The sequence below is a fragment of the Akebia trifoliata genome, chromosome 6 (assembly GCF_017979445.1).
Source record: "Akebia trifoliata isolate Shusen 1 chromosome 6, ASM1797944v1, whole genome shotgun sequence".
NCBI classification, from domain to species: Eukaryota; Viridiplantae; Streptophyta; class Magnoliopsida; order Ranunculales; family Lardizabalaceae; genus Akebia; species Akebia trifoliata.
In genome coordinates, this window is record NC_141380.1 from 1,039,202 (window position 1) to 1,055,545 (window position 16,344).

At 38.1% G+C, this 16,344-nt stretch overlaps 2 protein-coding genes across 2 annotated transcripts; both read left to right on the forward strand.

Moving 5' to 3' along the window:
* The first annotated feature begins 2,788 nt into the window (after window positions 1-2,788).
* Window positions 2,789-12,537, forward strand: LOC147399411 (protein SCAR2-like). Its single transcript, XM_086444771.1, has 9 exons — window positions 2,789-3,116; window positions 3,831-3,994; window positions 4,583-4,706; window positions 4,801-4,930; window positions 7,699-7,760; window positions 7,865-11,393; window positions 11,493-11,579; window positions 11,669-11,773; window positions 11,869-12,537. The coding sequence occupies exons 1-9, from the start codon at window positions 2,962-2,964 to the stop codon at window positions 11,920-11,922; spliced, it is 4,410 nt and encodes a 1,469-aa protein (XP_086300897.1). The 5' UTR covers window positions 2,789-2,961; the 3' UTR covers window positions 11,923-12,537.
* A 1,027-nt stretch (window positions 12,538-13,564) lies between these two features.
* LOC147399412 (Pentatricopeptide repeat (PPR) superfamily protein) lies at window positions 13,565-16,111 on the forward strand. Its single transcript, XM_086444772.1, has one exon. The coding sequence runs from the start codon at window positions 13,698-13,700 to the stop codon at window positions 15,762-15,764; it is 2,067 nt and encodes a 688-aa protein (XP_086300898.1). The 5' UTR covers window positions 13,565-13,697; the 3' UTR covers window positions 15,765-16,111.
* The last annotated feature ends 233 nt before the right edge of the window (window positions 16,112-16,344 follow it).

The window sequence follows — 16,344 nt, forward strand, 5'->3', positions numbered from 1 at the left end:
ATTACTAATCTTGAATGTTTGAGAGGAGGGGGGGGGGGGGGAGTTGGGGTTGGTTTCAAAAAATCATTATTCTTTTTTAATACATTAATCAAATTATAGAAGCAAGTTTATTTAGAATGAATTTTTATATCTTAATTGATGTGTTCATCTTAATTAAAAAAATATTAATCACTATTACTAATCTTGAATGTTTCACTAGTTTTTTGTACAACTTATTATTCATGATCTCATTCATCCTATTACAATACTTCAATCATCTCTATCAGATTAGATGTCTTTAATGTATGAAGGGAGACATTTCTTTTTGACTGTTCAACTAAAATGGAAGACAAAACAGATTCTCGTTATCTCCATATGGTTTGGTACATTTTTCTTTTGACCATTTTAAAAGAATGTGATGTTAAGGATTCGATATGTTTGTGCATCTGAGGCTTAATTGCCCTTTAGGACCCATTTTTTTTCTCATATAAAAGGTCAAAGTGTGACATATGATGTAGTAGTGACGCTCCTCACCTTCCATCACCAATGCAATCAGAGTAGTTAATGTGGTGGGTCATGGTCATCCCCCACTCTATGGCCCTTGTTGTGGGTCTTACCAATCCAAATTCAAAGAAAGCCTGTACATCATAGTGTTCACCAATTGTAGTGTCCCATCAATGTGTTTAAATTGGTATAGTTATGGTTGTTGAGGGGTGGCGGGTTGTTGGGCAATCAAAAACTTCTTTTGTTTCCACAATGCCACATAAGAACAAAACTTTAAGTCAAAGATTACTTGATTATATGTGTATCTTTATCATTATCTATATCACTCTTCCCCTCTAAATAAATAAAAAATAAAGTCTTTGGAGGTATGATTGTATTCTCTACCTATGAAAGTATATACTTTGAGAAGGTTAACAATATTTTCATATAATAAAATAAAATAAAATGATGGGTGATTTGAATTTGCCCCTCCATGTTTTGAGAAATATTTGAAATAGCCGTGTTCTCAAATTCTCATACCACCCCTTCTCTTCTTCGTTGGTACTAGACAACAAATCATCTCGGTTCGTTCATAGGTTTAACACGCTAATTAGTAACAATGGATCCCAATTCCCAATCCACTCAGTTCATCTTCTTGGTTTTAAGTGGAACACGATTTGATGATCCTAATCGATCATTAATCCAATCGAATATGGTAAAATATGTTGAAACCAAGTCCTTAGCAAACAAAAAAAAAAAAAAGTCCTATTCAAATCACTTTAAGTAGGACCTATGACATGGTGTATCTCAACTTCCACAGGACATGTGAGTGACAGTCACACTTGCAAAAATCCATCTCTGATTTTGTTGTCAAATTCTTTAGTAGTAGACAGTGACAAGTGACACTAATGGTCCTCGGCTCCTCGCCTATCACTTACCCTCAGAGTCCAAGTTTGATGCAACTACCTCGCATTAATCTTATGAAAAGTCCAAAAATGTCATCACATTATGGACTATTCGAATTCATTGTTTTCATTTTGTAACTTATTTGATGCACTTCCTTTCAAAAATGTTTTGTTGAACACCCAATGTTTTGTAATCCAATTAAATCAATGAATTAATCGCTGATTCCTCAATTAATAATGAAACATGATAATATTTTTATCCTTCACTTCCAAATTTTTTTTTTTTCAACATTCAAACATCAAGAAAAAGCTGTAAATACTAGTTAGCTTCGTTGATAAAGTCTTTAGGTGATGATTCTACAAACTTGGATTCATAAGTCGTCAGAATTGAGTTACTAAACTTATTAAGAACAACTTACCGATAAAATTTAAAAAAAAAAAAAAACATCAAGAAGAAATTGATGGATTTTTTAGAAAAGTTGAAAATGATGGATTTTTGAAAGAAACTCAAAAACATATTTTGTAAAATCCGTAAAGTTTTACCTTCTTTTAATGAAACTTTCTCGAATTTAATCGAATTGAACTCTGAATAATTATCAAATCCAAATTTTGTCATTATATAAATGGATCCAATAATCCTATGGGGACTTTGGTATATCTATAAACAAACATTCAACTTAATCCATTGACGAATAATTTTCTATTTATATTCATTGATTTTTATCATTTTTTATAACATTTATATCTAGTTAATTAAATTATTCTTTCTTTCTTTTATAATTCTAACTGGAGAACACTCGAATATAATAGGATTATTAGACCAATTGATTGTGCCACAATAAACTCAATTGGAGTATAGAACGATGACGTGTCCATCAATGAGCGTTTCACATATTTTTTGGATGTCAATAGGTCGCATCAAACTCTTTCTCGTTCCATCAGAGACCGAGACGTCAGTAAAACTAATAAGACACGTGGCACCTTTAAAAGGTCACCCATGTATTTTCTGAGGCGGCCCTGTATTATGCGCTGTATACAGCAAAGTATATCCTAATTTCAAACAATGTGCGACGCTCCTCCTCCAACAGACGGCTAGGATGAGGAAAAGCACAGATGTCCAGGAAATCAATGATAGTTCTCTAGATATCAATTTGACTTAAGAGTATCTTCCCATCTCGACCGTTCGTTTGATAGAAAGCCTAATACATCATTTGATACCAGTGGAATTTCATTATGAAAATAAAAGATTAAATATTTCTATTAACACAACAACTTATACTTATAACACACCAATCTATATGTAAAATTCTTGATCAGCGGCTAATTTCTTAAGTATTGGTGTGTTGAAAATAAAAATTGGTGTGTTAATAGAATATCTCCGTATTTATCGTTAAATATTACTCTCACGCCTGACCTGCTCTCGAATTAATATTCATTCATTCAAGAATCCCAAAATCCCATAAAAATTCTCTATCTTTCTCTCTAAAGTAGTGATATTTTTTTACTGGGCTTTAATGGCGGAAATGTAGCGTGGAAATCGTAGAAGAAACAAAGAACTACCTGAGAAATTAGGGTTTTTTATTTTGTTGAAGAAATGCCCTTGACGAGGTACCAAATAAGGAACGAGTACAGCTTAGCGGATCCAGAGCTTTACAGAGCTGCCGATAGAGATGATCCCGAAGCGCTTCTTGAAGGCGTCGCCATGGCGGGTCTCGTCGGCGTCTTACGTCAATTGGGAGACCTCGCTGAGTTAGTCTCTCTTTTTCTCTCTCTCTCTCTCTCCATCAAACTCATGTTCTCTGTGTTTTTTTGTTGCTTTTAAAGTTTAAATTTTTCGTGTTTGAAGAGAATTTCGATTGATTAGGGTTTGAATTTGGGGGTGATTCTAAAGCGCGCCAAAACTAGTATCGGTTTGGGAATCTTGGGTGGTCTTGCATTCTTCTCGCATTACTTCAATTTTGTTTTGTATTTTAGATCTGTTGGAAACTTTGAGTTTTACTTGTACGTACATGTTTGTTTAATTGCAATTTGGTTGCTGTGTGGTTGATGGTACTTGAAATTCTGTGTTTTTAGTCGGATTAGAGTTCGAATTGGGTGTCATCCGGTCATGGATTCTGCAATTTGGTTGAATTTTCGATCGTGCCTTTTCCTACTTTGGTGGAATTGTTAGATTCGACTAGGTTGTTTTTAGGCTTAGATGCCATTCCGCTCTGTTTGGAGCCAACTCTTCTCTTATCGAAAGTGAACGAGTTGTCTCACTGATGGATGGAAATCCAAGATGGTTGAACAGTAACTTTCAATTAAAATAATTTTAGATTCAACCGAGGATGGGTCCTTAGAGATCGTCAATTTTTGGTTGACTTCACCTTTCGTGCTTTAATAATCATTTGGAAGTTTAATCTTAAAGGAGTTTCTTTCATTTATGCTGATTGTGCTTGATTTCTTGATTCCAATGATCAATAGATTTGCTGCGGAGATATTCCATGATTTGCATGAAGAAGTGATGGCCACTGCTGCAAGAGGCCATGGACTAATGATTCGTGTCCAACAACTCGAGGCAGAATTTCCAGAAATTGAGAAGGCGTTTCTCTCCAAGAATAGTCATTCGTCATTCCTGCACAATGCAGGTGAGCATGTTCTTATAAATTTGTTTTTCAAAATGTACATTTAACATATTATTTTGTGGACTATAGAAAAGACGAGGACTTTGGGAGAAAATTCACTTGCCAGATGTTTGTGAATATAACATAGTGACTTGTGACATGGGTTGTAGTAAAAAACGTAGTTTATTTTTGTAGTCTTGTTTCTTGATTGTATTTATATATTTATGTATTTTTTTTAATAATAATTTTGTTATAATTATAATCTCAAAAGGAGGCATTAACGCTTGAGTTCACAAAAGGTGGCACTCTTGTTCCTTCTCCCACTTACTAAAATAACTCAATAAAATTTGGTTTGTAACCGTCACTTGCCTGTTCCCACACTTGAGCCCCCTCCCGCACTTGCTCTTACTTCGATCGGGTAAGAAAGCAACCCCATGCCTGCGAGTTTATGATTGAGTTCACGCTTAAGATATTGTTTACGACTGAATAATTGTTGCATGTTACTATTTTTGTCCAAAATGATAATGTCGCAAGATAGAGAGAAAGTGTATTATAGTTGGGATATTTTCCATAACTAAAATTCCTGATTTGATGGACATAATTTTCTTACAGGTATTGACTGGCATCCTAATCTCCGAACGGACCAGAATCTAATAACTCGGGGAGATTTACCTCGTTTTGTTATGGACTCTTATGAAGAATGTCGCGGTCCACCTAGGTTATTCCTGCTGGACAAGTATGATTACTTGATTAGTATGGCCTCTGGGATTTAAATGTACTGTATCTGGTTCTTTTATAAATCTCATCGTGAATGTTTACCTGTTTCTCAGGTTTGATATCGGTGGTGCTGGGGCATGTTCAAAGCGATACTCTGATCCTTCATTCTTTAAAGCAGAATTCATCTCCTCTGAAGCAACAAAACTAGGACTTAAAAGGGAAAAGAGATCCCGCAAAATCAAGGTATGTCACTGGCAAAAGCAGCAGCTTATAATGTGTGCCATATGGATGTTTGTTTATGTATTTAATGATGCCTTGAATATTAGAGGCTTTGTTTTGCTATAAAATAACAAGGTAATATCATCTGGAAGAGTTATAATTGTAAGTTGCGCTTGACCTTTTACTGATTATAAACGAGTGAGGCTGTAAATGCATTGGTATAAAGTGTGAGAGGTGCATATAAATGCACAATACACAGCACCATGAATTTAAGTTCACGGTTCTTTGATTTTCCAACAAATTTAAGTTGATTATGCAAAACTAAAAATAAATAGCCCGAGAATTGATAAGTCCTGATTTAATGCTTGACACTGCACTTCAACAAACTGACCTTCAATAATAACAGTTTTTTTTTTCTTAGTTTGCAAAGTCTCAAATAGGTTTAGAAATGCCTCTAAGTTAAGTCTTAAAGATACAAATTTAGAGATGTTGTTTCAAACAAAGATATGGTGTTAGTGCCTCTTTTGTCATTTACCTTTATGTCTTAATTTTTAGTGGTATAATGGACAATTTGTGTTAGCAACATGATTGATACTCTGGTGATATGGGTGGTGCCTTAGTTGGTAGGTACCTCTAATCATGATTTGCGTCGTGCTCCTAGATTGTCTTCTGTCAATATCGATGGATACCAATTTCAGCCTTTACTATAAACGATATACCATGTTCTCCATGTCCCCTTCAATATACCATGGAGTTGAATCATTTTTTAAGAGATAAGATATACTAGGTGGAAACTCATAGAAATACATAAAATTTTTAGGAGACACATGAAAGCACTTGTTTGTGTTTAAAACTAGTCTTATATTAGTCGTGTGTTCATATCAGCTCTCACTACCTTTTTTCCGATGGGTAAGCTGGACTTGAACGCACAACCTCAAAGTTACTTTGCAATGTGTCAAACCAAGTAAGCTATGGGTCTAAGCCCGACTCTCACTACCTCAATCTACATTCTCTTCGATCTTCCTATCCTCCTATTGAGGATGTAATCGGCCTTCGTTGCACATGACCGAACCGTCCTTTTTAAGTTTTCCACTGTTTATAACCTATTGTAGGTATTACATTTTCCTAATGTTTTCATTTTTAGTTTTATCTTTCCTAGTGTTTCCATTCATCCATCTCAATATCCTTCTTTTTTGCTACGCTCAGTCTATGCACTTGTTATTCTTGATTGCCTAACATTCAATTTTTTAAGCATACCCAATTTTACTGCTGAGTGGTGTCTTTTAATTTATTTATTTTCTTAGTTTGATTGAGATGCATTTGTCATATAGACCAAGAGTTCAAGATGGATGGGGTGAGGTATGTTAGTATATCTAATACATTATTTAAATGTGAGAATTTGTCCTCTAAAAAACTCAAGAAACACACCTCTACTTTCACTATCCAGCTCTAGTTCTATGGATGGATGACATCTCCTCAGCCTCTTCATCATGAAATATGAATAATAGAGCAAGGTAACAAAAGTTCCCACTTCGAGATAATTCTTGAACTTGGAATTTTTATTAGTCGTTCTTCTCTATGGGTTTCATTTCTAAAATTGCATGTATACTATGTCTTAGTTTACTTATTCTAGAGCCCTTAGAATCTAAAGAGGCTCTCAAGAGTTGTAATAATGCATTGACTCACTCACCGGTCTAATCAATTTAACACTACATCATCAACAAATAGCATGCACCAAGGAACCTACTCTTGAACACAAGAAATTACGTCATCTAGAATTGGAGCTAAAAATACTGGCTCAGAATCGACCTTAATGTAAACCGATTGCTAATTGGAAAATCATTTGTCTCATCCCATTTTTTGTCAAACTAGTCAGAACTTTCTCATAGATGACCTTAGTTATGTCAATATATCCATTTGGTACCCTTTTCATTCCAATACCTGACAAATTAACTCTCTAGGTATTCTTCCTCTTTACTCAAACTTCTTCATCATTTGTCCAAGTAGAAAGATTGTCTTGATGGTTGATCTTCTTGGCATATTGGTTCCCTATATTTTTGTTATATTAATCTTTGTTCCATCATGCTTTCCCATAATGTAATAGTGTGACCCATAATTTTGATGCCCCAATAGTGCAAAGTTGTATGTCCCCTCTGTGTTTTTATATAGGTATTATACTAATTTTATTCCATTCATGTAACATCCATTTTAGTCTTCGTAGTTATTTACTGGCTGATATGAAGGATAGGGCAATAAACCTCCAATTTTTTTCAGTGTCATGAATGGATATGTATATTTGTAGTATACATGACTTATGCAGCTATGGAAATAGTATTCTAATTGTCGTTTGTCCATAAATTAACAATCATTTTCACTCTCATAGTAGTTTTTATTCCCAAAGAGGTGAGGATGACGTCAAGTCATCATGCCCCTTATTCCTTGGGCAACACTTGCTACAGTGAAATTGGCAATTGCATATTTGCATCCCATGTGTGTAGACACAAGGTGTGCAACGGACAGTGCACATGAGGGATGCAATTGCCTGGCTATGATTTGGCATACCCTTATTCCTTGGGCAACACTTGCTTCAGTGAAATTGGCAATTGCATATTTGCATCCCATGTGTGTAGACACAAGGTGTGCAATTGACAGTGCACATGAGGGATGCAATTGCCTGGCCATGAATTGGCATAGTAGTTTTTATTACCAGAAACTGTGCAACAAAAGTTCTCGCATACCACGGAATTATACGACAGTGTCTAAGGACCCTATGTTTCATTTCTTTCTGGCAGAAAAAAGCATTGCGCTGGAGGAATGGAGAAACTCCAGAACTCTTCCCAACATCCCATTCCAAGTGAGGCTTGCAGTTCTTGTTCTTTTTAGTCATTATTAAACTGTGGCCTTTGGTGGGGGTGTAAACTGTTGATTTTTTGACTTGGTTATCTTTTGATGTTGCAGTTTACAGCAGCTGTTCTTGGAAGATCATAAACAGGTGGAGAATAACGTCTCTGTGAATCGTGTGAAGTTGAAAAGAAGGCACAGCAGCTCGCTTTTTGATTTAAAAACAGGGAAAAGCTACATGGAGAAATTTCTAGAGAGTCGTTCACCTGTGAGCAAAGCTGTCTGTGAAACTTCTTCAAGTCCCCCTCTCTTGAAGATGGAATCCAGTAATTCTAGTGAATTGGTCCCTGAAATACATGAAATCTGCATAAGGAGCCCTGGCAACGAATTAGTGAAGAGAGACAGAAGCCCAGTTCCATCTCCTAATAGACAAGAGAAGGTATTAGATTCATCCTTATATGTATTGGGTGATGAGGAAGAAATTTTAAAGAAGTTGATGGTATCAAACCCTGATATTGAGTTAGAGAATATTCCATCACACTTTTATAAGGTGGTGGATCAAAAGGAATCAGTAGTGAATGGTGAAAGCAAAACTGAAGCCAGTGCAGATGGGTATCGATCTGATGATGTCACTAGCGATATGGAGAATTACATGGATGCGCTTAATACGATGGAATCAGAATTGGAAACAGACACTGACAGTAGAGCCAAAAATGAGCAAGGTTTCTTAAACATTGAAAAGAAAGGAGTTGATTCCGACTCAAATGAAGCACAACAGAAGATCCAAGCCCAGCTTTCAGATACAAACTCAGTTGAAAATTCTATAGCATCAGATGATGGAAATAATTCAACAAAGAAAGAAAGATTTAGTTTATCCTACTCCGATACTCTAAGAAATTTAGCTGAGAATGTGGAATCTGATAGTGATGTAGCAGCTGCTGACATGTTTGAAATGACTTCTGGAAATGTATCTGAAAGTGGGAGGTCTTCAGAATATGTAGCCCCCAATGACACCTGCAATGAAGTATGTGAGATCCCAATTCAGACATCTGAATTTGGAGAAGCAATGTTTAATCCTTGTGTCACAGATTCAACTTTTGCTCCCTCCCATTTTAGTCCGGGAGCAAATTTTAATGAAGCTCAATTGTCAGGACCTGATTCAATTGAGATCTCGTCTGGTTTTACAAGAGCTGTTATTGAAAGATCATTGTCAAATGTTGAAGATGATGATGAAACATTCGGTGGCCATTTACCCTGTACAACTGATGTCTCTGATGTCCCTTCCCAGTTGAGAGATGATTTGCTCTCTGTAGGATCTCATGAAAGTCAACCTGTGGAAATGTCTGATGGTGGGAACCATGAGACATCTTCTGATGCTTTTATGCATCTGCCTAATATCGTGGACCTACCTCATGAAGCAAAAGACAACGATGATGATTTCGAAGAAATGCTTCACGTAGAAGATGCTGAAAGTAGTTCTACTCAGAATGTGATAAATGGGAAACTTGATTCACCACATTCTGTTATGCCTACAGAAGTGCAGCTGCATAGCTTGGCAGAAGAAGACCTAGAAGTTCCTTCAGGTACACGAGCTGAATGCTTACCTGATTTGCCTGTCCATGGTCATCTGGAGAATGTGAGTACTGGTGTAGTTGTGGAAATAGATAGTGTTATCTTGAGTGGAGAAAAGTCGGACTCCATGGCATTGGTGGTAGATCACCCAGACACAGGTGAAGTTACGGAGAAATTTCCGGCGACACATGAGGTCACACCAGTTGAATTGGATTCAGCAGAAGTTGGTGTGGCTTGTTCTGAAGTGGAAACTGTGTGTAATAATCAGGAAGTATCATCAAATATGTCAGATTGGGAAGTGGAACATGGGCCTGCACCAGATAGCGTCCATTTGAAGTCTTTTAGAAGTGAGAGAAACAGTGGTCTCCCTCTTGAATTCACTTCTGGATGTACGATATCGGCTACTCCAAGTCATGCATCAGAAATGGCAGCTCATTCACAGCTAGCCGGAGAAGTTGACGATGAGGACACAATTGCGATTGCAGGTACCCCAACTGGTTCTCTAACTAGGGATCATATAAGGTTGCAAGAAGAATGTGTCTCTAGAAATGCGGATTCCGACCAGGATAAGTTTGTCATCACGGAGGCCTCCTATCCAAAGTATGTTATTGGATCAGCTGCCCAAAATGAAGTGGAGAATCAACCTGCAGATTTCAACTTTGACCTGTGTAATCCTCAGTCAAACAATCCTTCCAGTTCTGAGTTATTCGATGATGTTCATGATCCACTGCTGGTTGAATGCACCCAAAACCATTTACCTCTTTGTGATGAAACTGAAATTCTCTCACCAGTCAAGGAAACTGATCAGGAGTCAAAATTAAAACAGCCCCTTCAATGCTATCTTTCTGATAGTGTGGAAGTCACCATTTCTCCGTCTACCCATTCACTCCCAGAAGTGGGAGCTCCTTCAGAAAGATGTTTCGAATTACAACCTGAACAACCACATTTGGGGTCTTTGCATGAAGTTGGAGAGAATCCCATATCATCTTATCGTCAATCTGAGCATACGGAATCTCCTAATCTCTTAGACAGTGATGCCTTCCTCATTGCTCCTTTCAAGTCTTCTTCAGTGGATCCTCTCAGCCAACCATCGGAGGCAATACTCTTACCGTCACCTCCTCATAAGTTTGAGAGCTCTGGATCTTCCTTGATGCCCTCGCATTCAACCTTTCCTAGCTATGGCCTACTTCCTCAACCAACCCACAAACAGCCATCAAATGAAGTACCACAAACACCAGTCTTAGATTTTTCACTGTCCGATCATAGTGCTCTACAAGAAAGTGTGGAGGAGATGCCCCCACTTCCACCTCTTCCTCCTATGCAGTGGAGAATAGGAAAGCTTCGACATGGTTCCCTTACTAAAGAGGGAGAAACAATTCAACCTAGTTTTAACCCATTCTCACCATTATCATCAGCGGCAGTAGATGAGAAGGATCAACTACACCCTTTGAATCCATTCTTATCACTGCCTACCACAGATGATGAGAAGCCTCAACTTGGTTCAGGGAGTGAAATAATGCAACCCAGTGTGAACTCGTTTGTTTCACTAGTATCATCTGTTGGAGATAATAAGATTCAACATGATTTTCCAACTTTAGAGGGAGAAATACTACAGCCTCAGAATCCATTCTTACCCCTACCGGCTGTAGATGATGAGGAGCCTCAACATGGTTCTCTTATTTCAGAGGGAACAATTTTGCAGCCTAGCCTAAACCCGTTCACACCACCACCAACTGTTGCTGTTGAAGATGTGAATACTCAGCATGCTTCCCTGTCGCAGCCCGTGGACAAATTAGCACCGATACCAAATAGCGAATATGAAAATCCACAACAAACTTCCCCAACATTAGAGGAAGGGCGGGTGCAGTCTCCGAAGTCTTTCACTGCGCCAACTATAGAAAATGAAAAGCCTCGACATCATTCTCTAACTGAGGGAGAAATAGCATGGCAGTCGAACTCATCTGCAGCTATACCAACTGCAGAAGAAGGGAAGGCAAATGGAACTCTCAAGTCCTGGCTTTCCCGACCTAGAGATCCTCTCATTGAGGCTGTTGCTTCTCATGACAAAAAAATGGTAATGATGACTTAACACATCATACCCCTCTCAAGCTTGTAGATTTCTGTGTACTATCAAAATTTAGTTCTGAAAATTTTTACGTTCGATGATTTGCAGTTAAGAAAGGCAACAGAGCGAGTTCGACCTCAAATTGGGGCAAAGGTGGATGACAGGGATTCACTGCTACAGCAAATAAGAACAAAGGTTTGATATGAAAATCTTTCTTATTTCTGAACTAATATTTCAGAGTATCTCCTTTTCAAGGCAACTGATTTTCTTTTTGGTTGTACCAGTCTTTCAACCTGAAACCTGCGCTTGTAACAAGACCCAGCATTCAGGGCCCTAAAACCAACTTGAAGGTTACTGCTATTTTGGAAAAAGCTAATGCTATTCGCCAGGTTGGTTCTCAATTACTACATTCTATCCTTCTCCACTTTCTTCAAATTGTAGAAATCTTGTTGATCTTTTATGAAATGTTGATTGATCATATTAGGCATTGGCCGGGAGTGATGAGGATGACGACGAGGATAGTTGGAGTGATTCTTGAATACCATTCATTACTCAAGCTCTTCTAGATGGTTAGCTTACTTGTGAAGACCCATGTATTATTCTCTCTCTCTCTCTCCCCCTTCAAATTACAAGGCGATCCAGGTGTCCTGGTGTATCAGAAACTTCCAGGGTCCAATATACTATGTTCCGTATCCATGTAAAATATTCTTTTTTGCTTTTTGTTGAAATAGTTAAGGCTGTATTTTTACCCACAAAAGTAAGTGGGATCAAATATGTGTTTGTATGCATGACTGCTGAGGCGTAGCTTGTGAGTGCGCTATCGATTTCTATATATTTTTCTCTATTTTTTATTTCTCTTACAGTTGTAAAGTGCACTATATGGACATTATTTTCCTAAAGATCTGTGAGGTGCATACCAAAGAGATTAAAACGGGGAGAGAAGGAAATGCAGGTGTTGAGCATTCTATTGCATCTGCAATTGCGAGATTTGTTGTGTAGTGGTCGTAACTACTACTATATAAGAATGTATGTGTCTGTAACTCCACTGTTCACCATGTTTGTGAACAGTGGACTGGAAAACAAACTTTACAGTTATGTGTACCCTTCGGAGGGATTTTCACGATATGTTGGATGTTTCAATTTCTGTGTCTAAGATATGTTGTATGTTTCAATTTCTGTGTCAAGGATACCTGAGAATGTATCGTATGTAGCATTACACTTTCAATATTAGCTACTCAAAGTGATGGACGGACCCATGGTTCTAATAAGCTGAAAATGATGCGGATTGAGTTGTCATGGCATGACTTGATATAAAACATGGTTCTAAATAGAGTTGAACACAAAATAAGATTCAAACTGCAACCTATAAGTAGATAATGATGGTGACAACATTCGTATAGTGTTGGTTAATGGTTATGCTCTATTATCATCCTCGTTTCTTAAATCCCTGCATCGTAGCATGGGATGGTTTGGATTATCCAACATCTACAGAACCATTTTTATTTTTTTATTATTGGCTCTGCTAATTCTCCACCAGTGGCAGAGATTTCAGTCCGATAGAATACTTCCAAACAATAGGTGTTCATCATTTATGTAACAAAGACCCATCTCTTGTTTATGAGCAAATCTGGCCAAACGAGGGTGATTTATTTTGAAACAATAGATGGCCCATTGGGCTATTCTACCCTTGACTAGTGTTTGGAGGGGGAAACTAGAAAAATAACAGGATGTTCAAAAGTAAGGCGATAAGTTCTCATGACGTTTTCTTGGAGATCTTAGGCTATATGTATCTTTGGTCAAAATTGAACAAGAAATTTGCGAGGATTACCTTCAATGATTTTTTTTTTAGATGAAATTCCTTTTGTAATCAATAGTGTTTTGGATGGGTTCGCTTACTTCTTTGAGGGCTTGATGGGCATATGTATATTAGTGATTTATATGATAATTTCACTTAAATTATCCTCACCACCGTAAGGCATGAAGGTTGGGCGGCAAAGAGATTCAAAATAAATGACCGCTAAGTTTCATGCGGCATGGTTTTTAAACTTGTCCGAGACCGAGACATATCGCCCAAGTTAACTCGGTATCAGAGTTGAACGAGACCAACTCACAAAGTCATTTTTTGACTGAGTTTTACGTCTCACAGTGTAATTTTTTGAATTATCTCACACTTAAAATATCAGAAAACTCGTCCGAGATGACTCGGTATCGGAGCTGAACGAGACTAGACGCGATACCGAGTTTAAAAACCATTTCGTCCCGACTCTATTAGTGTTGTCTTGAAAACTTTTGGCGGGAGTGTAGTAGAGCTGCATGACCATCTTTCAAAATCCTACTTCTCCACCATTTTCAAAAGTCTTGGAAATTAAGAAGCGCCTTCTCCAAGGATGCAACGCCTTCAAGCAGCTCAAGCATGTCCAAGCTCGTCTCCTCCGCCTTGGCTTAGATCAAGACAACTACCTTGTCAACATGATCTTGCGATCGACCTTAGAAGCCGGAAATACGACTCATGCTCAACTTATTTTCAATCAAATGAGGGAACCCAATATTTACTTATGGAATACGATGATCCGTGGGTTTGTTTCTAACGATTGCTTCTACGAAGCGGTCGAATTCTATGGTCTTATGAGACAAGAGGGCTTGTTTCCCAACAATTTTACTTTTCCGTTTGTACTCAAAGCGTGCACAAGGCTTTCGGATTTTGAATTGGGGGTTAAGATTCATACCCATGTGTTAAAAGCGGGTTTTGAGTTTGATATGTTTGTGAAGACTAGCTTGGTTTGCGTTTATTCCAAGAATGGATGTTTAGAAGATGCCCATAAGTTATTCGATGAGATCTCCCACAGGAACGTTGTTCCTTGGACTGCGATCATTAGTGGGTATATTGGATTAGGGAGATTTCGTGAGGCTATTGATATGTTTAAGAGAATGTTGGAGATGGATTTGAGGCCGGACAGTTTTACCCTTGTTCGTGTTCTATCCGCTTGTTCTCAATTAGGGGAACTAAAGAATGGTGAATGGATACATAGATATATAAGGGAAATGGGTATGGGAAGGAATGTCTTTGTTGCGACTTCTTTGGTGGATATGTATGCCAAGTGTGGGAGCATGGGAAAGGCTCGTAGTGTCTTTGACGAGATGCCCGAGAAGGATGTTGTTTCCTGGAGTTCGATGATAGGGGGATATGCATCGAATGGGCTTCCAAAAGAGGCTATGGAGCTCTTCTTTCAAATGCAGAGAGAGAAAGTGAAACCCGATTGTTTCACCATTGTTGGAGTTCTTTCTGCTTGTGCAAGATTAGGAGCTCTAGAATTAGGGGATTGGGTCAGTGGTTTGATTGATAAAAATGAATTTATATCGAACCCCGTTGTTGGTACTGCATTAATTGACATGTATTCTAAATGTGGTAGAATGATTCAAGCATGGGAAATCTTTAAAGGAATGAAGGAAAAAGATCTTGTTGTATGGAATGCTGTGATATCTGGGCTTGCTATGAATGGTCATGTTGAAAATGCATTTGGGATTTTTGCTCATATGGAGAAGTTGGGGATACGACCCAATGGAAATACTTTCATCGGTCTTCTTTGTGGTTGCACCCATGCTGGTCTAGTTGATGAGGGTTGTCGGTTTTTTCATAGTATGAGTCCTGTCTATTCATTGATCCCTAGAATTGAGCATTATGGGTGTATGGTGGACCTTCAAGGCCGTGCTGGCTTATTAGATGAGGCTTATCAATTGATCAAGGACATGCCTATCGAGGCCAATGCTGTTGTATGGGGTGCGTTGTTGGGTGGTTGTAGGATACATCGGGACACCCGATTGGCTGAACATGTACTAAAGAGACTCATTGAGTTAGAACCTTGGAATGCGGGAAATTACGTTCTTTTATCAAATATTTACTCTTCGAGTGGTAGATGGGTTGATGCGGCGAACCTCAGGTTGATCATGAATGAGAAAGGAATCCAGAAGACTCCGGGATGTAGTTGGATCGAAGTGGATGGAGTTGTTCATGAGTTCCGTGTGGGAGACCAGTCTCATCCCTTGTCTGAGAAGATCTATATGAAGCTCGATGAATTAGCTAATAAATTGAAGGCAATGGGTTACATGCCAACGACGGAGTTTGTGATGTTTGATATAGAAGAGGAAGAGAAGGAGCATTCACTTGGTTGTCATAGTGAGAAGTTGGCCATTGCTTTCGGCCTTATTAGCATTGCACCAGGAAATGTTATACGAATCGTGAAGAATCTTCGTGTTTGTGGTGATTGTCATACAGCCATAAAACTTATCTCAAAAATTACAAGTCGAGAAATAATTGTCAGGGATAATAATAGATTCCATTGTTTTAGAGAGGGCTCATGTTCATGTAAAGACTATTGGTGAAGCTAATGATAATCAAGAAACAACGTGGTTTGATCATACCCGCCTTCCACTCTCATTGATTTTCCAGATTATCCAACTCTTCCAAACCTGATTATTGTGGATCAGGTTTGAGTTTTTGGTCCTAAAGTAGTGATCAGTTACATTCAATTTGGGAACCCAATGCCCATTTCAAATTGGTTGGGTTCTGGTCCAATTTTAGATCTAAACACTTTATCCAAACATACCGATACTTAGAATCGTGGTAATCTAACTACCCCACGTGGCATACTCAATCAACTTCCCTGACATGACAAGTTCGGGAATTGTAGATTTGTAAGCCTCGGGACACACAACAACACCTCCACATTTATAAAAAAAAAAATAAGTGTATCCCAAGGCATATAGATCTACGATTCCCGAACTTGTCACGTCAGGAGAGAAGATTGAGTATGCCAGGTGGAGTAGTCAGATTATCACGACTCCAATACTTAACCTTATCCTCATGTTACTATTTTTATATCCTTGTTAATCCCATAAGAAGCCCTACTAAGCTGGTAAGGATTTCACCCTTACCAAGGGTCTTTGGGTTCAACTTGTGGCA

Excerpts from the sequence above, each read along its gene's own strand:
- LOC147399411 (XM_086444771.1), top strand. The coding sequence starts at position 2,962 with ATGCCCTTGACGAGGTACCAAATAAGGAACGAGTACAGCTTAGCGGAT. Across the intron at positions 3,995-4,582 it reads GTCATTCCTGCACAATGCAG|GTATTGACTGGCATCCTAAT; the intron begins GTGAGCATGTTC and ends ATTTTCTTACAG. Across the intron at positions 7,761-7,864 it reads TTCCCAACATCCCATTCCAA|TTTACAGCAGCTGTTCTTGG; the intron begins GTGAGGCTTGCA and ends TTGATGTTGCAG.
- LOC147399412 (XM_086444772.1), top strand. The coding sequence starts at position 13,698 with ATGACCATCTTTCAAAATCCTACTTCTCCACCATTTTCAAAAGTCTTG.